Source organism: Eulemur rufifrons, chromosome 25, assembly GCF_041146395.1.
Source record: "Eulemur rufifrons isolate Redbay chromosome 25, OSU_ERuf_1, whole genome shotgun sequence".
NCBI classification, from domain to species: domain Eukaryota; kingdom Metazoa; phylum Chordata; class Mammalia; order Primates; family Lemuridae; genus Eulemur; species Eulemur rufifrons.
In genome coordinates this window covers 5,440,608-5,465,495 of record NC_091007.1, presented here as the reverse complement: position 1 = coordinate 5,465,495, position 24,888 = coordinate 5,440,608, and the positions used below count along the sequence as shown (strand labels likewise).

Sequence of the window (24,888 nt, the reverse complement as noted above, 5' to 3'; positions counted from 1 at the left end):
ATGGCTTCAAGCTGTCATAGTTTTTGAGCTCTTATGTCTACTTTTTTGAGTTTAGTTTTAGCTTCCTTCCTCACTGTCAGCTCTCATTACCTGCTGCTGTCAGTGCAGCACTTTTATTAGTTCTTTGCTGCTTCCCATCTTTAATGTCTGATCTGCTGAGTGTTGAATCACTGAGTTATCAAGTTTTATAAAATAGTGTCTGTGACAGGAATGGAAAATAAGTTTTTGCTTATGTTGATTTCAGTCAGTAGTAGCTGCCTGGAGTCCTGCGTTCAGCAGGATTCTGGAGCTTTGTCCATGTTTGGTGACAGTGGTCTGACAATGGAAGGGGTGGCAGCGTGAGTGCCACGCACTTGCCACTTACTGTCTAAAGTATGATCCTGAAGGTGGATCCGAGTGGGTTCTGTAATGATGAAATATGTAAGTTAGTGTGTGGATTTTGTGATACTGTTTTGACTTCATAGATGCTTTTTTGGTTATTGGTTACCCTCTTTCTTTAGACATTGAGGTTTCTAAATAACTTACCCCTGGATAAATAATGGAAATGGTCTGAAAGGATTCTGTTTTACACTGTATAAGTTAAGTTACCTTTAGGTTTGTAAGTGTGCAGTTAACATAGGTATTATGTGATTAAAAAATTAAGCCATGTCAAAACTTTTTTTTTTTTTTTTTGGTGTTTCGTATGTTATCAAAATTACATACTTAGTAAAATTACAAATGTGTGATCAGTTCACTGAATGGAAAATGCCAGATTATCAATAAACTTTCACAAAGCTGATTGAATTTTCAGACGTTTCTTTGTGATGGCAGTAACTAGGCATGTCTGTATGATTATTAGTTTTAAAATCATTGAATGTGTGAATACATCTGAGAAAGTTTAAATTTTAAACTGAATTATTTCTGACATGTCTTTCCTTTTACACATTCACATATAACTTTTGCAGGTTGGATTTGCTACCATTTTATGCAAGATTGGTTGCTACATTGCATCCCTGCATGTCTGATGTAGCAGAGGATCTTTGTTCCATGCTGAGGGGGGATTTCAGATTTCATGTATGTATTTAAGCATTTATTTTGTAATATATATATCTTTTTAAAAGTTGAGTGAGGATTGTTGGTAAGCATATTATTGAAATTTGATAGTGGTATAACAGTTCGGAATCTATGGAATTCTAAATTTCAAAAATGTAATTTTACTCAAAAAAGCTTGAAATGCATAAGTGATATTCTAACTGGGAGGTGAGCCGTTGCTGCTAACTTATTCCCCCATTGTAGGTATTGCATTTTTTGCTTTTGTAAAGTAAAAACCATTCTCCAAGGTCAAGACAGCCAGAGGCCTCATTGGTGTTTCCAGAAGAAACAGGATTGGCAGTGAAGAGTCAGGGTGTGGTGCCATGTAGGATGCCTCTGTAGTGTTGGGGGTCCAAATGTGTGGAGCATAAAAGATTCCATAAATTGTCTGGTATTAGTACATTCTGCTTGATTCTTGCCTTGAGAATCTTTACCTTGGATGGTGGTGTGTTCTTTAAAGACCACCCTGGGAAATACTAGGGGCCTGTTGTCAGCTTCCCTAGGAGTCTTGTAGTTCTCCCAAACCCACATTATCCAGTTATCTCATGGCGGTGATATAGCTTCACATATCAGCTTGGTTGAGGGTGGGAGGTGAATGATACTGCTAGAGGTATTGGTAAATGATGGGCATTGGATAGAAAGTGGGCATTGGTAGACGATGAAAATACATGAAATTCAAGTGTTTATGTTAGCCAGTGGAAAATTGTGTTTACAAAATTTAGCTTTATAGTAAGTTGCTGAGAATACAAATAAAATCAGGAACTGTTCACTGTGTTCAATACATGCTTTATTGTACTCACTTGCTCAGATCGGTAGTATTGCTGAACACTCAGGAAAGAACGGACACAATTTCTGAGATCAAGAACCTCATGATACAGTTGGGGAGACAAGACATACATAGAAAAGCAAGAGTGAAATAAAATTTTAATCCTTGAGTATAATAGATATAAGGAATTGCATGCTTAATTGTCAAGTGAATTATCGGAGAGTGAGCGCTTTGGTTCAGGGGAAGCAGAAAGTCTCACGAGGGTGGAATGATTTGTACTGGCTTCTTGGAGTATTAATTTGTTATTATGAGATATGTGGTTAAGATTTTTCTGGGCCAGCTTTTGCTAAAGTGTTTTTTAGATTTTCGTAGGTAGTATTAATTAGAAAAGTTTTCATGTTTAGAGAAGTTGGAAGCACTGAACTCAATAAAGTTAAATGGTTTGGTTTTGTTTTATTGTAAGAATTCTCAAAGCTTTAATGTGTTAATGTGCTCTGTGAATCTCCTGGAGGGGTGTAAGCATATAATCCCGTAAAGAACACACTTTGATAAATGCTGCTAGTTCGGGGTCAGATACATCAGAAGTCATGATATTCTTGCAGGTATATATAATCCCATTGTACAAACAACTGTTTTGCCAGTGGGCAGTATGAGTATATCGCATGAGTTACGTGCTTATGCTCCTCAACCAAACTCCAAACTAAAACACACACTGCTAGACCAAGCATGATTAGTGCTTTGGTGAAAAACTTAAAATTAAGAAAATTCTATCCATGTGTACTCCCCTCCCATTTGAAAATTGAGATGGGAATTGGAGAATTGGCATTTTTATTGTAACTGCTGCAATGCTTCATTACAAAGGGAGGAATATCAGAATTCCAGGAGCATGCTTTGAAACCACTGCTCTCGGGTGAGAGAAGAAAGGGCACTTGAAGTATTTGATTACCTTTTATTAAATACTTCCTCAGGATCTGTCCTTCCCCACCCCCAAATCTGCAGACTTTGCCAGGCACTTCCTATTAGGTCAGAAGTATGTTCGGTGCCCAGTGCTCTCCCATCCTCAAATGAAAATAAAATAACAGCAACAAGATCAAAAAACTTCTCTCAACACGCCTACACCCCCACAGCTATCCTCTTCCATTTCCTTCTTCAAATTTTTTAGAGTATGCTTGTCTGTACTTCTGGTGACATTTAGCCTTTGATTCCCCATCATAGCTGCACCCTGGCAGAGACCACCAGTGTTTCATAATTGCCTGTTAGTTGATGTCTCTGCAGATTCTAAACCGCGGGACTCTCCTGCTTTGTAGGAAGCTGTCATTCTAGCTCCACCACATGCTAGTATTGTAACTTTGGCCAAGTTACTCACATGCTCTAAACCTCAATTTCCAAGTCTATTAAATGGGGATAATAATTGCATCTTTTTAAATAGGGTTGTTCTTAAGTATTAAATGAGGTAATGCATATACAGTTCTTCCCACAGTGCCTGCACATAAATATCCATTATAGCATTATGCCTTGTGTACCTCCACTTTCTCCTGATGCTTGCTTGAGACTGCTATTCTCAGTCTCCTTTTTTCCTAGCTGAATTTGTAGGTGGGAATTTCCTAAGCTTTCTTCCTTCACCCTCCTTTTTGATGGAGCACATTTTACCTGGTTTTAGTTTGCATCTATTCCCAGCAAACCCAAATATATATCTCTTACTGGAACCTCTCTCTTGGTACTTAGTTTTAATGCCCTTCTAGGTAAATATGTCCAGAAAACAAGCTTATTGTGTTCTTCTTAAAAATGTCTGAATCTTTTACTGCCTCAGATCTACTTCTATATTTTCCCTGTAAATTTACAATATGTTTTACCTAATCAGTAAGAGAAAATACCTCTACTTTTGTACCTAGACATTCAGGAGCCAGTGTTCACCAAATTCTGTTAATGCTGCTTTCTAAAACAGCTCAAATCTAGCTTCTCCTCTTCATTGCTACTGCTGCTGTCTTTCATTATCCCTAGTTGGATTATTGTAATAGTTTTTAACCAGATTTTCCTGTCTCTGTCTTCTACTGACATCCTACTGTATTGCCACAGTCTGATCATATTGGCCCCCTACTTAGAAGAATCTCAGCTAAGAAGTAAAACTGGTTAACAAAACTATATGCACTCTCACTTATAGTCCAAAAAACTTGTAGTTAACATACACAATTTGACAGATTAGTAAAGGTAATAGAAATGAGAAACCAACATTCTCATGTAGGAATTGGGAGAAGCAGTTTGGCAGTATGTTTCAAGAGCCTTAAAGACATTTATACCTTGGATGACTCTTAAAATCTACATAAACAATTCTGTATGCCAAAAAAGCTTTATTCATATCATGAACTGTGGTAGGGAAAAACTGATCATCTAAAAGCCCAACAGTGGAGTAATAAAACGGCCACGTAGAATGATGAAATGATAGAGCCATTAAAAATGATACTTAAAACAGTTTTCATGTCATAAAGAAACTGCTTTTTAAATAGCAAGATATAAAATCTTACATATAATAAATTTACAGTTATGTTAAAATGCTTAGAAAGTAGAGAAAACAAGTATATGTAAATTTGTTAACAGTGGCTTTCTTTGGATGGGGGGGACTATGAATGAGGAATATTTTTCCTTTCTAGTTTTCTGTGTTCTCCAAATTTCCAGTAGCGCCTACTTCTTTAATAATGGAGGGAAGAATTTTTATTTAAATATAAGCAAAGTACCCTCACTGACTATTAAAAATTGGTGGTTTCTCAACTTTTTTGATCAAGCCTCTTTATTAAAATAAGCTGGCCACATATCTCCAATATTAGGTATATATATTTTAAAATTATATACATTTGCAGTTGTACTAAGTATTTAATGTGCATTATAAAACCACAAAAATAGGCCGGGCACAGTGGCCCACACCTGTAATCCTAGCACTCTGGGAGGCCGAGGCGGGAGGAACGCTCAAGGTCAGGAGTTCGAGACCAGCCTGAGCAAGAGCAAGACCCCGTCTCTACTAAAAACAGAAAGAAATTATTTGGACAGCTAAAAATCTATATAGAAAAAATTAGCTGGGCATGGTGGCACATGCCTGTAGTCCCAGCTACTCGGGAGGCTGAGGCAGAAGGAGTGCTTGAGCCCAGGAGTTTGAGGTTGCTGTGAGCTAGGCTAACACCACTGCACTGTAGCCTGGGCAACAGAGTGAGACTCTGTCTCAAGAAAAAAAACCACTGCTTAGACATCATTTTGAAGGTTGTATAAGCTTCTTTTGTCTTGGACATTAATTGCTTAGTATCAAAGGAAGTGTAGTCACTGCCATCATAATCACTATCCTTATCTTTGTCCTTATTTTACCAAGTGGGCACACAGATTCAGGAAGTTTATGTGACTTGCCCAAGATCATATATCCCAGAAAATTACCAGAAGAGCATAGCTTTTGTGACCCTAGAACTTTGGCTCTTTCACTTCACTGAAGAAAAAAATATATATATATACATATGTATATATGTGTGTGTGTGTGTGTGTATATATATATATATATATAGTTATTTGTTTATTCAGTATACATTTATTTAATGCCCACATACTAGGAATACAAATATGCAAAGATGGATAAAATTAACTATAGCTAATATTTATTGAACCCTTACTGGTCCTAAGCACTGTTTTATGTATTAACTTATTTAGGACTCACAACAACCCTATTAGGTCTATTTTTCAGATGAGGAAATTGAAGCGCAGAGTTTAGGTAATTGCCAGTAAGTGTCAGTGATAGAGCAGGGATTTACATCCAGCAGAACTGGTCCAGGGTCCATATTCGATATATCCCTGGAGTTCACAAAATAAGGTAAATTAATAAGAGGAGGTTTTCATGTGTGGTGCTTATCAAATATATTTATTTGTGAAATGGTGTTTATGAAGGCTGTATTCCTTTCTAAATTATAAGGCTGAAAATAGCCAACTTTATTCACTATTATTTTGTTTAATATTAAAAAGAAAACTAGTTCTATTTTCTATTTGTCTCCAATCACAAAACTATTTTGTATGCTTAAATGATGCCTTTAAAATAAAGTTCTGGGCCGGGCGCCATGGCTTACACCTGTGAGAATGTCCATCTCTACCAAAAATAGAAAAATTAACCAGGCTTTGTGGCACGCATCTGTGGTCCCAACTACTCGGGAGGCTGAGGCAGGAGGATCTCTTGAGCTCAGGGGTTTGAGGTTGCAGTGAGCTATGATGAGAGGCCGCTGCAGTCTAGCCAGGGTGACAGAGTCAGACTCTGTCTCAAAAAAAAAAAAATCTATATTGAAGTTGAATTTTTGTGATTTTATTTGCTTTTAATGGATGCAATTTTGTTGATGCTTTAGATTAAATTCAATTACAGTGAGCTTCTAGTTTGCTCTGAGTTTTTAAAAGAGTTAATATGGTTTGTTTAAAAATTATTAAAAATCTGAAAAGTCTAAACACCTACCTCTGCTTGCTATAGAAAAGTAGATCCTTAAAAATTAAGATGACAAATAGCTGTCTGAATATGTAAAAGTTTAGTTTTCATATAAATGATTATTGTTAAGTGCCCAGCTACCGGTGAGATTAGGCTTTATTTCGAATTCCAGTGTGTACATGTGGTGGTAGCATAGAATTCTCAATTCACAGTTAGGAGATTGGCATTTTAGTATTGATTCTTGGTAAAGTCTTTTGACAGCTTTCTGTGTTATATTTGTTTGTTTCAACTATTAAATCAGAATAATAACAGCTGTTGTTCCTCACTCAGAATGTTGTTATATGGAAAAAATGAGATAGGATAGTATTTCAAAAAGAAAGGGCTAAACTAATTCAAGGCACCACCATATTATGGTCATTGTTGTTCAAATAAAATGTTTCTTGACTTGTAGGTTTGGTTTTCTGATGAAAATGGAATTCTGAGGATAAATCCAATTACATTTACCTTGGTGTGTCTGTTCACATTGTACTGTTGCAGTGGGATTTTGTTGCATTTGATATTTCTTGAAATGTGTACCTAAGTAGAAGACGTTTATTTACAGAGGATTTGAACTTTGACATACGACTAAGGTGATAAAGAAAAAACAGTGATTATATTCGATGTTTCATTGTAATGAATTCATAATAAAAAATACAGCATAGTATGTAATTACAGTACACCAGCTGAGCTTTAATATCGTTTTTTGCTAAAGTGAGTGCTTGGTATTCATATTTTTAAAGCAGCATTTCCTAAAGTGTGTTCCTTATAATATAAATTTAATGGAGTATTAATAGTGGTTAACATTTCAGAAAGAAGGTTTATGTTGCCAGATAAATCTGAGAAACTGACTTAAGTTAAACAGGCTTCTTTATTTAAGGGCCTCTTTGAGCCTGATAAAATGCATTGTTTCTCCCAAATTATTTGACCATGGAACTGTTTTGCAGAACCCATCCTGGGACTGTTATTACACAGAGCAAATTTTTCCTTAACTTACTTAAAATAATTTGACTATAGCAAGAAATTGTACCCAATGTATTTAAAATATTTGGAATGAATTCAGACGTATTAAAATAGCAGTTCTTATCACAGAAATTAAAAATGTTGATAATCTAAGCAATATCATTTTTCTTTTAATTTGTAGGTACGAAAAAAGGACCAGATCAATATTGAAACAAAGAACAAAACTGTTCGTTTTATTGGAGAACTAACTAAGTTTAAGATGTTCACAAAAAATGATACACTGCATTGTTTAAAGGTTAGTGCTGAATTATTATTATTATTTATTTATTTTTTTTTTTGAAAGAGAGAGTCTTGTTCTGTTGCCCTGGGTAGAGTACAGTGGCGTCTTGTAGCTCATGGCAACCTCTAACTCCTGGGCTCAAGTGATTCTCCTCCCTCAACCTTCCAAGTAGTTGGGGCCACAGGTGCACACCATGACACTGAGCTAATTTTTTTATTTTTGGTAGAGGTTGGGTCTTGCCCTTGCTCAGGCTGGTCTAGAACTCCTGAGCTCAAGCAATCCTCCCACCTCAGCCTCCCAGAGTGCTCGAATTACAGGCATGAGCCACTGTGCCCAGCCCATTTGATTATTTTTATTAGAAAAGTTTAAAGTTTTGGTTGTAAGTGGTGGATAAAATTAAATAATTAAATATTTGATTAATCCAAAAGAAGACAAGAAAAGAGTAAAAAGGAACATTAAATAGATGAGCAAATAGAAAACAGATAATAAGATGTTAGATACATATGTAGCTATATTAGTAATTACATGAAACCTATAAGGACTAAATTCATCAAGTAGAAACCTTAGAAATAATAAGACTTAATTAAAAAAAACACTATGTGCTATCTACAAGAGAGATAGCCTTAAGTATAAAGATGAGAAAGATTAGAGTAAAAAGATGAGGGTAATGTAACTAACCAAAAGAGAGCTGGTTTTACTTACTGTTATCCGACAAAGTAGATGTTAAGACACAAAGCATTAATAGAAATAAAGAAGTATCGTTCGTAAGAATGAATAGGTCATTATTACCTTCCTGAATCAGTATGCAACTAATAACGTAGTTTCAAAATATATGAAGCAAAAATTGGCAAGTAACGGAGAAATAAATCCACAATCCTAGTGAGAAATTTGAAAAATACTTCTTAGTAACCTAAAAAATTCTGTAAGAATTTGAACACAGTTACCAACCTTGATCTAATTTACACCATACCCCAGCAGCAACAGACTTTATAATCTCACCAAATGCACTTGGATCATGTATCAAAATCAACCATAAAGAATGTCTCAGCAAATTTGAGAAGATGGAAATTACTCAGATTATGTTTTCTATCCACTGTGGAATTAAACTAGAAATGAATTAACAGTGATTAGCTATATGTGGTAAAGTTCATGCAGAATAGATGGAATAATTCTTCTACATTTAAAATTGATGGTTCCCTTATTAAAATTGTTTTTCTCTATGACAAATTTTTTGTCAACTTGCTTTCCTTGGGATGTTAATAGATAGGTATATCACACAAAACCCATGTTATTGATTCAAATCCATTTGGAACGACCTTTGTTAAGCAAAATTAAAGTTTCTTTACTCCATGGTATCTTAGAGTATTTACAGTATTAATAGTTATTGCAAATATTGTAGGGATCAAGTTTCTTAAACCTTGGACCATCTGAGGAAACTGATAACACTGCTAAATAGATTCAGGGAAACTGCAGACAGCATTGTAAGAGGCATTGTGAAAATTTTCTGAATTGAAATGAATTAGGCTAAGACTGTTTAAATGTATTAGTATATTTCTTTGTACTATTTCTTAAAGATAATTTTGGAGGGATATATATTTTTTGACATAGAAATTCCTTTCTTAGGAATTGATTTTAAGGAAACAATCATAAATGCACGCATAGATTTATCTATGCGAATGTTTGTCACACCATTTTTAGAATGTAAGTTGAACTCCCTAATCTGAAAACCCAAAATCTGAAATGCTCCAAAATCCAAAACTTTCTGAATAACAACATGGTACAATAAGTGGAAAATTCTACACCTGACCTCATATGATGAGTCACAGTCAAAACAAAGTCAAAACTTTGTTATAAAAAATTTCATGCACAAAATTATATAAAATATTGTATAAAATTACCTTTAGGCTATGTGTATATCTATGAAACATAAATTAATTTTGTGTTTAGACTTGGGTCCCATCCCCAAGATAGCTTATTGTGTGTATACAAATACTATATTCCAAAATCTGAGAAATCCGAAATCCAAAACACTTCTGGTCCCAAGTATTTTGGATACTGAACTGTAGCAAGAAATGGGAGACAATTTGGATGATAAATAATTATTGAGTGACTTTTTATCTAGTTCATATTATATAATGTGCACTAGATATATGTGCCTTCTAAATCATGCCATAGAAAGATAAAAAGGAATATGGAAAAATATTTATGTTAATCCAGAAAACCAAGTTATTAAATGATATGTCTAAATCTATTTTAGTTTAGAAAATATGCATAAGAGATTGAGAGTATAAATACTAAAATATTCTGTTATGTGTTACGTGTATAAATTTCATACAATGGGCAAATAATACTTTTGTAGTAAAAATTTTTAAAAGTAAATGGTATATAGACCAAAACAAAACAGAAAGGCATTTGAGAAAATGTTTGTGTATGTGGCATGTATTTAAATGCATAACATCTAATAATAAATATAGAAAGGGTTTTGACAGTTTCCATGTATTTTTCTGAAAGGAAAAACATATATGGAAGTTTTTCAGTAAAAACTTTATGGCGATATACAAAAGATGCCCAACAGTGAAACTAAGTAGCCTCACTTTTGTTTTTTATACTGACAGTTTTTAAGTTGTGTAGTAGATATGTCATATTTTCTTTCTCTACGAGAATTGAAGTGTTGTCTTTTTAGTTTTTCATGATTCTTATTATTACAGATGCTTCTGTCAGACTTTTCTCATCATCATATTGAAATGGCATGTACTCTACTGGAGACCTGTGGACGGTTTCTTTTCAGATCTCCAGAGTCTCACCTGAGGACCAGTGTACTTCTGGTAAGGGCTTGAGGATCCCAGTAAGAGCTGGAAGGTCTTGACTTACCTGTACTCCAGGGGTTAAAAATATTGACCAGTGCTAGTTATCTTGCTTTGCCATATAAATACAAATATTTCTAACTAAATTGAAATATCCTGTATATATGAGCCGCCATCCCTGGAGATGTATAGACTTTTCTCACTTGGCTGCCAATGAATTCACAATATTGTAAAAGGGAATTAAGTTCTACCCATAAAACTTCTGACACATAATGCAAATGAGCAGTACTGTTAATACTAGTATGTTAGAGCTATCTTTGTGAATGTTCTTGGTACATCTAAAGCCATCAATGTATCATATAAACATATAAAATGTAAGCTGAAAAATATTAAAATTTAAGATTTATAAACAAAATATAAGAACCTGGGAGTAAAATTCTTTCCTTTTTCTTTCTTTTCTTTTCTTTTTTTTTCCTTTTCTTTCTTTCGCCTAGACTAGAGTGTACTGGCATCATTATAGCTCACTGCACCCTCAAACTCCTGGGACTATAGGTGGTGTGCCACCATGCCTGGCTAATTTTTTTGTTTTTTGTAGAACTAGGGTCTTGCTCTATTGCTCAGGCTGGTCTCGAACTCCTGGCCTCCAGTGATCCTCCTGCTTCAGGCTTCCAAAGTGCTGGGATTAGAGGCATGTAATGCCTAGCCTGTTTTTTAAACTAATTAGGATATTGAAATGGCCATGAAGTTTATTAAGCAATTAAGTTATGCTTATTGATAATATGTAAGCATTTGTTTGTGGCCTTTGAAGGGAGAAAGAGAATGTGTGGTGGAGGAAGGGCTGTTGGTGTTAGTGGCAGAGGGGACTCTCGTTCAGGAAATCCCTGGGCATAGACTGTCGTGGCATCAGGGTTGCTGTTACAAAAGTCTTGATTGTGTCATTTTCTCTTGATACGTTATATTTTTCAGAATCTAGTCATGAGCCTGAGTACTTTCTGTTTACATTTAAAAAGAAGAAACATGTAAATTTATTTGTGTTTTGTTTACAAAAACACTAATGTGAAGGCCATCAAATGGAATTGATTTCCGAATCTGTTTAGGCTCATATCACATAAATCACACTAAGTTCAAATTTGTATTGTAAAAGGCAAAAACTTTTGCTTTGGGCCAGGCTGCTAAGGTTAAATGAGATATACTGCATATAAAAGTACAATATAGACACCAGAAAAGCTTAACTAATTTTGAACGCCTGTATTTTGTTTATAATATTGAATCCTGTATGTTTATTTTTGCTAGGGAAAACATTTATGAATCATTGTGGTACGGATGAAAATAGCATTCCTGAAAACCAAATTGCTTCCTACCTGACCAGTTTTCTTGACTCAGTGGATCTTTTCGCCTCTTACAGCGAAAGCAACTAGGTCTTACTGACTTTCTTGATTTCTGTACAGGAGCCTTGTTAATCATTTAACAAGTTTTGGGTTTCCTCCTATGTGTCAGGCACTAAGTTCAGTTCTGCAGGGATATTATAGCTGCACAGTGCCCTCCTCAAAGTGGTTCGTATCTAATGAGTGAGGGCTAAACACATAATTCCAGTATGGTGTTGTAAATGCCACAGTAGAGGTTTACAGCAGATATCATGGGCTCATAGAGGGGATACTTCAGCCAGACTCACTGAGTCAGGAAAGATCTGCCCTATTGGCTTCATAGTATTTTACAGAGTGCAAGCTCCCTGCCAGACCCTTGGGATACAAAGGTGAAAGAGAGAGTCTTCCCTCATGTAGTTGATAGACAAGCAAATAGAGAATTGACATACATTATGGTAACTGTGTAAGCAGAGGGTATTTTGGTTGTAGGTAGAGGCAGCTCCAAAGTTGGTCTTGGTATGTCAGGAAAGGTTTCCTGAAAAAAGTGGTGTTTATTTTAGAGACCTAAGCCTAGTCTGAAAGGCAGAGATGAGAAGCTAGTTGAATAAAGCAGCTGCAGGTAAGACTAGAGAAGTAAACAAAAACTGGGTGCTGTGCCTCGGAGCTTGGGGTTTTTCCCTGAGAGCAGTGAATAGCTATTCAAGGATTTTAAGCAAGTAAGATAGAGAGGATTAGACTTACGGTTTTGGAAAGATTAGCATGGAGGAGATAACTATGAGGTAACTGCGATCAAAAGTAGAGAGAACAAAGACTGTTTGAAAAACCTAGGGGGAAAACAAGAAATGGCTTGGGGTAGGGATGGGAATAACTAGCTGTATGACAGTTTTTAGGAAGCAGAACTTATAAGACCTGGTGGTGAGATGTGAGCGGTGAGGAAGAAGAAAGTGCCCTAAGAGAAGACCTCAGACTCCCACAGGGCACCCACTGGATGGTGGTGCCAGTCCCAGAATGAGGGAATCTAGGGGAGGGAACAGATGATGAGTTTGGTTTGAAGCACATCAGTGATTATGGGATAATCTGAAATGTATTCATAATTTATTTGACAACAGACATAACCTTTTAACTGGTTTGCCTTCAGAATTATTCGTGGGTAACGTTAAAATTAGTTTGGGGTGTGTATGTTGGGGAAAATGGTTCTAAAGCAGTTCAAAGAGCCGGTTGAAACGAATCTAGATTAACAGCTATATTATGTATGTAGAAATGATAAATTCTGTTTTGTCCAAAGAACTACTTATAGGGTGTAGTCATTATATCTCTAGCCCTATTAAACATGAAAGTGTTTTCTTATCTGTTTCGAAGATTCAGCATTTAATAAACATTCACAAATTGTAGTATAGAGATGTGTCAGTATGGAAGCTTGGCTACAATCAATACTCTTTTGAAGTACTAGGAGATAAGAGAAACAATTAGGAAACTTGATATACCCACAGTTGAACTTACAAATAGCAAAACTTTTCCCCAGTATATGATGGTTTTACATGTATAGAAAAGCAGTCCATGGGAAAGATTTATTGTGTTTTTAGCAATTAACTCATTTATTCATGTGTTGTTAGATATTAATTGCATGCCTGTCAGGATCTGTTTTAGGTGCTAGGTATACAACAGTGAAAAAAATGCAGCCCCTGCCCTCCTGGAGCTTACATACATAATGATCTTTTCAAAATTTGAAATCTACCACCACACCACACCCCAGTCCACAACACCTGCTTGATGCTAGTCAGTGGTTTCCTTCTGCACGGTTAGAACCCAGCATTCTTACTTCCATGGTGTGCAGCGTCTGTGTTACCTACCCCTCCCCACCTCTCCCCTCTTATGCCGCTCCGTGCTGGCCCCACACTGGCCTCTGTTAGGGCCTGTGACATCTCACTCTCTTGTCATCAGGCCTCTGTTTTTGCTGCTCCCTCTCCCGTGAGTGCTCTTCCTGAGGTTCTTTAGCCCTTTGTCATCCTTCTGATCCTAGCTTAAGTGTCAACGTTCTCAGAGAGGCCTTCCCAAACCCACCCCTGACTCTAAAGTAGGTTTCCTGTTACTCCTCATCTTAGTACCTTGTTATTTTACTTCATACTACGGATTACAATTATTGGAAAGACTAATAATTGGTTTATTTGTTGGCCTGCTTATTTTCTGTTTTCCTACACCAGACTATTAAGGTCCATGAAGGTAGGAATCACGTCTGTCTTGTTCACTGTTGAGTTTCCGGCACCTGGCATAGTGCTTAGGACTAGTAAATGCCAAATAGATGTTTCTTGAATGACCAAATAAATTCAATAATCTTAATGCTTAGTATGATACTGCTTTAAGAATTAGGAGTGCTATTTGAAGATGTTCAACTAGCCAGTGGTTCTCAACTAGCACCTAGTGGGTGGAGGCCAGGCTGGCCTCAAAACATCCCACAATACACAGAACAGTCCCCCACAACAAAAATATTATCTGATCTAAAATATCAACAGTGCTGAGGTTGAGAGATTCTAAAGTAGATGATGATTGAATAGATCTGTGCTTTCTAGTTACCTCCTCGGAGCTGATGCCAAGCAACCCTAAACAAGCTGTAAGACCTTGGGGGCTTTTAGTTTTCTTGTTTGTAGAGACACGTCAGATTTGTCTGGTACAAGACTGCATGACGTAGGACTTGAGAACAAATTTATTCTCAGTTGTATTTGGAACAGCCATGGCCAGAGTCACACCTTTATTTATATTCTTAGTCCTTAATTCCAGTCACTCATGTTTGAACCCTGCCTTCCTTAGAGTTTATATAGTTTGCCAAAATTATGGATAAAGTTACATTTACATTAATAGTTAAGTTCTCTGATTATTTTATTGGATGAGGCCTAAGGCTGAGTAGTCATGGACTAATACATTATAAAAATGAGTAATGGTATAGCATTTACTGTGCTTACATTCTCTTAGATATACCTAGTGGTTATTTTTTTTCTTTTCCAACCCTTTATCCTGAAATTTTAAACAGAGAATAGAATCTAAGTCATAGATTAGATAGACTATGAATCTATAGATTCTAAATCTAGAATAGATTCTAGAATAGAATCTAGAATTCTAGAATAGACTCTAAATCACTGAGAATAGAAGTTTAGTTAGGAATAAAGAAGTCTTAGAATTAAAGTGTTTTTATTAATTTGGACTTTTTATTTTAGGAGCAAATGATGAGAAAAAAGCAAGCAATGCATCTTGATGCAAGATATGTTACGATGGTAGAGAATGCATATTACTACTGCAACCCACCTCCAGCTGAAAAAACTGTGAAAAAGAAACGACCTCCTCTCCAGGAATATGTCCGGAAACTTCTGTACAAGGATCTCTCTAAGGTTACCACCGAGAAGGTAAATCTTAATGAAATCATACAATAATAGTCAACTTGAGATTTGTAATAGTGCTAATCTTATATAAAGTCTGGGAGAGGTGGAAGTAGATCCCAAGTTCCATTATGATTGATTCTGTATAAGTCATCTTAAGAAAGCATTCATATGATGGTTTATAATATTTAGGACATAGGTAAACAAAACCCTTTTATGATAACTTCTCATTCTGGTTGAAATAGTGACTCTACTAAATTTAATTTTAATTATATACTTGATATACATATAAATATGTATTACTTTATCTCTAATATTCTATAATGCATTTGCCCTTAAATATTTTACATGAGTACAGGGGCTCTTAACATTCAGTAAACTTGAAGAGGCCCATGATACCTCTGAAATTTCATCATTTTGAATCTCGGTGACTATCTGTATTTTTCTGGAGAGGATGTGTAGCTTTCTTTAGATTCTCAATCAGGGTCAATTTCCAGAAAAGGTTAAAAACCACTGACCTAATATCTTAATTATTGTGTTTACTCTGTTAAATTACTCACTTTTAAGTACGATGTGTTGAACCAAAAAAAAAAAAAAATTTCTTGGTGAATTCTACAAGTTGACATATAGTGTAGCCAGTGTAGAACACTGTGAATGACAGTGTAGAACTTTTTTCTTTTTAGGATAGAAGGTGATAGATAAAGATAGTACAGCTTTGAAGTTGAAACCAGCTTCCCAAGTCAGAGGCAGTAGTTGTTTAAAACAGTGTTAGAGTTGGCTAGACGTTTGTAAAGAATAGAAGGCTCAACGGTGGAGAAGACGTTGACATTTCCAGCGAAGCTGGCGCAAGAACACGTTTGGTGTTTGAAAGATGGGTTGTGAATAGCGAGTAGGGATGAGTATCTGCATTCTGCAATAGTGTCCATTTTATTCCAGAATAAAAATGGAAAGACTTTGATTATAGGTAGAGCTCTGCTCATTTTCCTATTGGGAGAGGTTTCCGCATAGTGATAGGTAACTTTTATGGGGCATTTACAGTGTGCCAGACACTTTCCTATGTATTTCACATGTTTTCACTTGTCTAATCCTTACACAGTAAGCTGTGACATGTAAGTGCTGTCATTATCCCCTATTTCACACACGAGGGAACTGGGGTTGTCATGCAACGTCAGTCTTGATGTAATGTCCTCCACCTTAAGTGCTCTTTTAACCAACTAGGTTTATTTATTTTTTGGAAATTAATAATTTAAAAAATATGTATTATTTACATCAAGTGATGCACAAAAGAGAGCATGTTATTTTTGCTAAACCTTGGGTATTTCTTTCAGTGACCTGAGTATATGACTGTATACTATTAGACCGAAGACCTGGAAACTCCAGGAAATTTAGGAGTATTATAGAAAGATTTAGGAAAAATAAGAATAAATTTTGTCATAATTAGAAATTCTCATTTTTTGCTATTTCTGAAATGAAGAGGCTGATAGCTGATCTCTAAAGTATTTTCAATTTCAAAAGTTCTCTATCATAATAAAATTTCTGTATTATTTGGTCAGACTATTATGTGCTTATCTTAATAATTTAAACAGAATTCTCTTTGTTTAGGTTTTGAGACAGATGCGAAAGTTGCCCTGGCAGGACCAAGAAGTGAAAGACTATGTTATTTGTTGTATGATAAACATATGGAATGTGAAATATAATAGTATTCATTGTGTAGCCAACCTCTTAGCCGGACTAGTGCTCTACCAAGAGGATGTTGGGATTCATGTTGTGGATGGAGTTTTAGAAGATATTCGATTAGGAATGGAGGTAACAAAGACTTTCTTTAAAGTCAACAAATTGGAGTTTGTGGAGAATTTAAACAACCTTTAAATCCTATTGTTGAAAACTAATGTGAAAACTGCCTTTTTCTCATATAATGTCATTTACTACTGCTTCATTGAAGTTAGTGATTTGTTAACAAGCCCTGGTGTATCATATTTCCCAGTTTTCTCTCAGGCTAGTACTGGTGTTTTTTGGTTCTTTTGTTGTTGTTTGTTTGTTTGTTTGTTTGTTTTTAAAGAGACAAAGTCTTGCTCAGTCACCCAGACGGGAGTGCAGTGGCACAATCATAGCTCACTGCAGCCTTAAACTCCTGGGCTCAAGTGATCTTCCCACATCAGTCTCCCAAGTAACTGAGACTACAGGTGCACACCACCATGCCTGGCTAATTTTTAAATTTTTTGTGGAGGTGGGGTCTCACTGTATTGCCCAGGTTGGTCTTGAACTTCTAGCCTCAAGCGATCCTCCTGCCGTGGCCTCCCAGAGTGCTGGGATTAGAGGTGTGAGCCATGGCACCCCAGCCTGGAGTATTTTTTGCCTCTTTTTCTCAAGCCTTGTTAAGCTTAGTTGGGAAGACTATTTTAATTTTTATTATCTCAGAGTCACAAGATTCAAGTTATAAGAATCTATAAACTTACTACGTAGAAAAAAATTGATAATCATTTTATAAGAATTCCCTATAAGCACTTCCCTCTTCCTGTAAAATCCAGGCTTATGTTTCCTTAATTTACTAATTACAGACAAAATATATTATGCAGGACTGATGGGGAGAATGATATTTTTTTTTTTTGAGACAGAGTCTCACTCTGTTGCCCGGGCTAGAGTGCCGTGGTGTCAGCCTAGCTCACAGCAACCTCAAACTCCTGGGCTCAAGCGATCCTACTGCCTCAGCCTCCCGAGTAGCTGGGACTACAGGCATGCGCCACCATGCCTGGCTAATTTTTTCTATATATTTTTAGCTGTCCAGATCATTTCTTTCTATTTTTTAGTAGAGACGGGGTCTCGCTCTTGCTCAGGCTGGTCTCGAACTCTTGACCTCAAGCAATCCTCCCGCCTGGGCCTCCCAGAGTGCTAGGTTTACAGGCGTGAGCCACCGCGCCTGACCTAACATGTTCTTTTTATTCAAGCATTTTAAAAATAGCCATTTCCTAGAGAGATAAAGGACACCCAGCAGTGACCACCTTATTAGAAAAGGAGGAAAGAAATCGTGTTGTTTCTCTGTTCAGTGTTCCTTCAGTAATTGATATTGTCAAATTACAGAGGGGAATTCAACCTGTTTTCAAATACATTTACTATTTATTGAAAATCTGTTTTGTTGTTGTTCTTTTTTAGGTTAATCAACCGAAATTTAATCAGAGGCGTATCAGCAGTGCCAAGTTCTTAGGAGAACTTTATAATTACCGAATGGTGGAATCGGCTGTTATTTTCAGAACTCTTTATTCTTTTACTTCATTTGGTGTTAACCCTGATGGTTCTCCAAGTTCACTGGACCCTCCAGAGCATCTTTTCAGAATTAGACTAGTATGCACTATTTTGGATACCTGCGGCCAGTACTTTGACAGAGGTTCCAGTAAACGAAAACTTGACTGCTTCCTTGTATATTTTCAGGTATACATAAGCTCAAATATGCCGTTGGGCATCACATAATACATTGTATGTGTTGTAAAAATATTAGAGAAAGACTCTTTATATACCACATGCATGTTTGTGATTACATTGTATTTATTCTTCATGTGAGGATGCTTTTAGAGATTTAGAAATACATGATGGATTCTATTACATAAACATTTTAATTGCTTTTAACTTTCATGATTGATAGTTGATCATTAATTTTGGGAATTTTTCTGGTAAAGCTTATGAATTTGGTGCAGTAATTTATAAATTATCGTATTTATTAAGTTACTTATGATTTTTATACATTGGATAACATTCTTCTCAGTCATCTGTATTCCGGTTTATGTCCAAAACTCTTGTTTCTAAAAGTTCTAATTTTTTTGTCGGAGGGAGAGGGAGAAAGAACCTATCACTTCTGGGGAAAATATGTTATTTTTAACACAGAAAGAAATATTCATTTATTCGTAAACTCTTGGGTTGTGCTTTCCGTATCTTAATTTTGTTTAATTATATAAACTTGCGATTTAAAACAGATACAGTATAGATTAAATTCAGATACAAATGCAGAGGCAACCCTATAACTTCTATAAAGTTTGTATTCTAAAAGTTAACTTGTAGGTTAATTAGTTGGAGTCCAATTACTATTTCCCATAAAATACAATGCTATAAGTGTTGATTACAGTGAACAGCTTGCTATCAAGTGCTTCAGATGTTAATGAATAAAGTACCAGTAGTACCATTTGATTCTGTATAATCACAATTGTTAGGATTTTCATTTACTCATTAATGAAGAAAATAAATTTAATATTATAGTTTGAGTTATCAAAAATACATCCACATATTGGCTAGTGTTAAGTGGGGATAAATATTCTTAGAGGGAATTATAGTTTGTTAACTTTCTCTTACCAAACCTTCACAATAGAGGGCAACTTACTATTCACTTATTTTCTGAATTAATGAGCAACAAATGGGGAAAAGGGTTTGCATATTAGAAGGTCAGATTCCTTGTTGTATGTAAGGATGATCTTAAGTTGGAGACTGTATTAAAAAAACCACAGTTTTGCTGCAAAATGGCAGCTATAACAACATCTAAAGTAGAATTTCTTTCAGAAGAGAATCCTTATTTGGATTCACTCTGACATCCCAGGCTGAGAGAAAAGAGCCACTCAGAAATATCCAGGAGCCGAAAGAGACAAAAATATTTTCCAAGTTGATTAACAGGCAGAAATGCATGGCAGAGATCTGTCTAGGGAATGGGAGACGGGCCTAGGAGATGAGGTCAGTGTGTGCTGCCTTGATCCTGGAGTGTACAGTTAAGTATTGGAAGGCCAGGTGGAAAGGGTAGCCTGGAGCAGTGCTTCTAAACTTGAATGTGCATATCACCTGGGGATATTGTTGAGAAAGCAGTAAATTCTTGGGATGTGCTTTCAGTTAATATAAATTTAGGAATTAGACCAAGTACAAAGTATTAATAAATGGAGGGAACCAGGCTAGGAGTAGAGAGGGGCAGTGTACACACACTGCCATATACATAGTAGATGTTTACTAAATGCTTGTGGATGGTTGGTAATGTTTATATATTTCAAAAATCCTATCTTCAGATACTTTAATTGGCTCTTAAAAAATCAAAGCAGGTAGCTCAGAGAAAATATTAAAAGTTTATCAAAACTTTGGCTTTGAATCTGGTTATTTTTGTAAAATTAAATACGTAAATCCCATTTGGGCTGTGGGTGTATGGGTTTCTGCCTTGTTTCAGAGTACTTGAAAATTTATTTGGTATTTTATTTTTAATTTTTCCTTGCCTTTGAAAAAGCTGTGATAGTTACAATAAAAAGGTAATTAATAAAGCTACCAAGTAGCTCAAAAACTGTATAGAGGGAAATAATTGGATTAGAATCGTTGCTGTTGACCCTTAATAGAAATGGTATCTTGTACAACCTTTTAGTTTAGTTATTATAACTAGGTAACATCACAATAAAGTTTATTATTTTAAAATGTTTTTGTTACTGATTTCTTATAGCTAAATTTATTTTTCCTTTGTTATCAGCGTTATGTTTGGTGGAAGAAAAGTTTGGAGGTTTGGACAAAAGACCATCCATTTCCTATTGATATAGATTACATGATCAGTGATACACTAGAATTGCTAAGACCAAAGATGAAACTCTGTAATTCTCTGGAAGAATCCGTCAGGCAGGTGCAAGACTTGGAACGAGAATTCTTAATAAAACTCGGTAAGCATTTAATCACAGAGAGAAGGTGATGTTTGGCAGATTGTTTCTAGAATTTGCTTTATAATGTTATCAGTCAGAGTTTACATTGTATACTTTGTGTTTGCGATGTTGAGTTACATGAAAGTGTTAGATAAGACCTGTGTGGAATACTTGATTTCATTAAATAATCTCCACTTGGAGGAAAAGTCACTCAGGGCTTGAAGCAAGTCCGGATGATGGAAAAACACAGTCCTGTCAGCCTCTCTCCTTTTTTTTTTTTTTTTTTTTTTTTTTTTTTTTTTTTGAGACAAAGTCTCACTCTGTTGCCCGGGCTAGAGTGCTGTGGCGTCAGCCTAGCTCACAGCAACCTCAAACTCCTGGGCTCAAGCAATCCTCCTGCCTCAGCCTCCCGAGTAACTGGGACTATAGGCATGTGCCACCATGCCAGGCTAATTTTTTCTATATAGATTTTTAGCTGTCCATATAATTTCTTTCTATTTTTAGTAGAGATGGGGTCTCGCTCTTGCTCAGGCTGGTCTCGAACTCCTGAGCTCAAACGATCCGCCCACCTCGGCCTCCCAGAGTGCTAGGATTACAGGCGTGAGCCACCGTGCCCGGCCAAAAAATTGTTTTTAATATTTTTAAAAATAATGTTCTGGACAGTAATTTTGAAAAATACTAAGAAAACAGAATCACCTATATCGGTGCAGAAAGATAATCATGTCTTAATATTTTGACATATATTCTAGCCTTTTAAATTTTTTCATGTGTATTTGCAGTTTTACAACTGGATTGGTTCCACTTAATATATTATGAAATTTTTTCCTGACATTAAATATACTTTTAAATCTTTTGTTGGTTATTAATTGGCAGTATTCATTTGTTTGAATGTGCCGTAATTTATTTAATCCTGCTCTTTGACTCTAAGGTTGTTTGCAGTTTTACACCACTATAAATAACATTCTTGTGTTATTTTTAAGTATACCTCTGATTCAGATAGAATTATTGCTCAGAAGTTTTTTAAAATTTAAGAACAAAACCAAAATAGCCATAGACAATATTATTTAATCCTGGTTTGGAAGTTCTAGATAGAATTAAATCATAAGGGATTGTAATGAGAGAAGTAAAAATAAAAAAAAATCCATATGAATAAATTACATGTTAAAAGAAAAAAATTTATTTCATAAATTAGAAATAAATTCAATAGAATAAAAGGCCCAGAAGTAGTTCCAATTAAATTAGAAGTGATTTGGTGTATGATGAATGAGGACTCTTAAAAATAGGCTGACGATAGATTAACATTTGGGGGAAAATTAAAGTAGAGCCACATCTGATATCATCAAACTACAGAGAGATTAAAGAGTTATTTTTCAAAGCTTAAAAATAGAGCTGGTTATTCATCAAATATTTGGAGAAGTGTTCATGTTCCCGAATTTTAAAATGATAGAAGAAAGCACATGTAAGTAGACAGATTCAGGTGTTTAAAACTTTCAAAGGATGGGAAATAACTAAAATTAAAAGAAAATAGTTTCCATGCTAGGTTATTATCACTTATATAAAGAGCACAGGCAAATTGATAGTAAACGAGAACACCCCAGCAGATAAATGAGCATGACATAATTAAATAAAGGAAGGCAGGGAAGAGCTGGTGTTCTGATTGAGTGCTGATTTATCAGAATGATAGAGGTGATGTTACTCACATTTGACAATTGAGTTAGAAAAAGCCCAGATTAACACCCTAGGTTAACTAGGTTCAAGACAATTCAAAGACCATGCTCTTTCTGACTGTGTGGGGAAAATGTTCATCGTCTCTAGTAAGCAGAGAAATACCAATTAAAATAATCTGAAAGAAAGTATTACCATTGTTACCATCTCTGTTATGAGCAGGAAAACCAGGGCACCAAGCAGCTCAGATTAAAAGAGACCAGCATTTTATTTTGGTTCCTAAGTACACTTCTAACATTTTAATATTTTAAATTTTACTGTCTGCATTTTGTATTTGGTCATCCGTATGGTTATCCATTTGGTTATCCATATTACACCTTAACAAAGGTATAATGGAGTTTCATGCTTCATGAGTTTATCACCACTGTGATACTTTCACTGAGAATGCTTAGGTTTATACAGTCCTGACTTCATATTTTTTGCCTTTGAAAAGTCAACAATCTAATGTTTTGCTTTTTAAAGTTTATGTAAATGAATAAATAACTGAATAAAATCTGTTATTTATATCTACAAAAACTATTAAGTGATGAGCAGAAAATATACAGGTTAACAGAATCTCAATTTGAGACATCAACTTTTTTTTCTCAGTTGTTATTTTCCTTTTAAAATGAATCTCTCTGGGCTTCATTCATGTTCTGTTTTTTTCCCCCCAAACTTGAACATACCTGCTTTAATGATTCCGTGTATCCATATTTTTGTCAGTTCTTAATCAGTTGCTTAGACTTAAGACACTGTAATAAATGCAGGAGAAAAAGTAATAGATTGAAGTGCTCATTGATAGTTTATGAATGAAGTAAAACTTAAACTGCACTTGAAGAATGGATGGGATTTGAAAGTACTTACTGATGAGTATTCTCTGTTGAAAAGGGTACTGAATGAGCAGGGTCTCAAGGCAGTGTGCTCTGTGACAGGAAGAGTCTTACCCAACTAGGTGAAGGCTTAGGAGAGAGTAGTGGGAAATAGACCTCATGAGGCCGTGTTATACACATCTTGAAAGTAGAGAGGGTAGACTGGAATTCACACAGTAAGAATGACTAGGCAGTGAAATGTGAAATGTGAAATGACTAGGCAGTGAAATTTCACGGGTGGTGAAAGCAGATTCAAGCCAGGGAGTTCCCTTAGGAGGAGAATGCTGTCATTGAAGGGAAAAAAATATTCCGTATGGTGACAAAGCTGCTATGTCTTTTTGCCGCCTTTCCTCAGTCCTAATTTGCAGATACTCAAATTGATAGCCAAATGTGATTTCTCCATTAAAGTGACATGATTTTATGTCTTTGAGTCTTTAGAGATTCTTGAAATATCATTTGGTAAAGAGTGTGGCCGAGGTTGTATCTTACATATGGCCGACTCTGTTCCTTATGTGCTGGTGCTTTTTGCTTTTGTTCATCTGAGACTGAGATAAACAGGATAATCCAAAAATTTGAAGCTCTAAGAAAAGAAGAAAAAGTACACACGCACACACACGCAATTTTTTTCTCTCTTTTCGGTAGTGGTTAAGAAATTCGTCAGTACTCCCTTGTTGAAATGTAGGCCTACACATTTACTTTTAAAAATGTTTCTCACAAGAGTTTTCAATTCTGTTCTGTTTACCATTGTTCTGAGGAGAAATGGCTGCTGAATTATTTTACTTAATACATACTTTTAAATGAAGTGGTATAATGTAGAAAACTAGCCTTTATCTTTTTTTAATGTATTTTTTTTTTGTTTTCTCATTTCAAGGCCTAGTAAATGACAAAGATTCAAAAGATTCTATGACAGAAGGAGAAAATCTTGAAGAGGATGAAGAAGAAGAAGAAGGGGGAGCTGAGACAGAAGAACAATCTGGAAATGAAAGTGAAGTAAATGAGCCAGAAGAAGAGGTGATGACTTTTATTTATAGCAAATAGGTACATTTGTATAAGAGTATTTTGATTATGTGAACCAAGTTTTTTTTTTAATACATAAGAACTCCTCCTCAATTTTATTACAGTAAATGTAACCAGTAGTATATTTCTGTTATAAAATCTCTTAATTAAGGATTTTTAAAGAAAGTAAAATACTGATCATAGCATTTTTATTTAATATAAGCAATATGAAGAAAAATTGTTTGATATCCTGTATGTCTTAATCTCACTGTTAAATATGGATTTTTTAACCTACGGGTTTTACAGTCTTAAAAACAAAATTACTGGCTAGATATTAATGAACTTGCTTTATTTTTCCCAGATCTAATGGTATTTGAAATCTGAAATTCATTGTGTATCATGACAATTGACAAGCCCTTTGTGTTTCTATGACCCTATTAGGCTGAATCATATGAAATTGCTCTTAACACCATTTTTGACTTACCGAAATGTCATTTGCATATGGTTCAAACTAATAGCTTTAATCCTTTAGTGTTTTCTTCCAAACCTGCTTAAGTTTAAAAGTTCCATCAAGCTGGGTGTGGTGG

General features: G+C 35.4%; 1 protein-coding gene across 2 annotated transcripts in view; it reads left to right on the top strand.

Annotated features, from left to right (window-relative positions):
- The window catches only part of UPF2 (UPF2 regulator of nonsense mediated mRNA decay), a 95,955-nt gene that overhangs the window by 44,281 nt on the left and 26,786 nt on the right, over positions 1-24,888 (top strand). For both annotated transcript variants that reach the window (XM_069458979.1, XM_069458978.1), the window contains exons 9-16: positions 945-1,053; positions 7,456-7,569; positions 10,263-10,379; positions 14,932-15,117; positions 16,693-16,896; positions 18,241-18,516; positions 20,570-20,753; positions 24,177-24,316. In XM_069458979.1, coding sequence (XP_069315080.1) covers positions 945-1,053; positions 7,456-7,569; positions 10,263-10,379; positions 14,932-15,117; positions 16,693-16,896; positions 18,241-18,516; positions 20,570-20,753; positions 24,177-24,316 — 1,330 coding nt within the window. The remainder of the gene's footprint in view (positions 1-944; positions 1,054-7,455; positions 7,570-10,262; positions 10,380-14,931; positions 15,118-16,692; positions 16,897-18,240; positions 18,517-20,569; positions 20,754-24,176; positions 24,317-24,888) is intronic.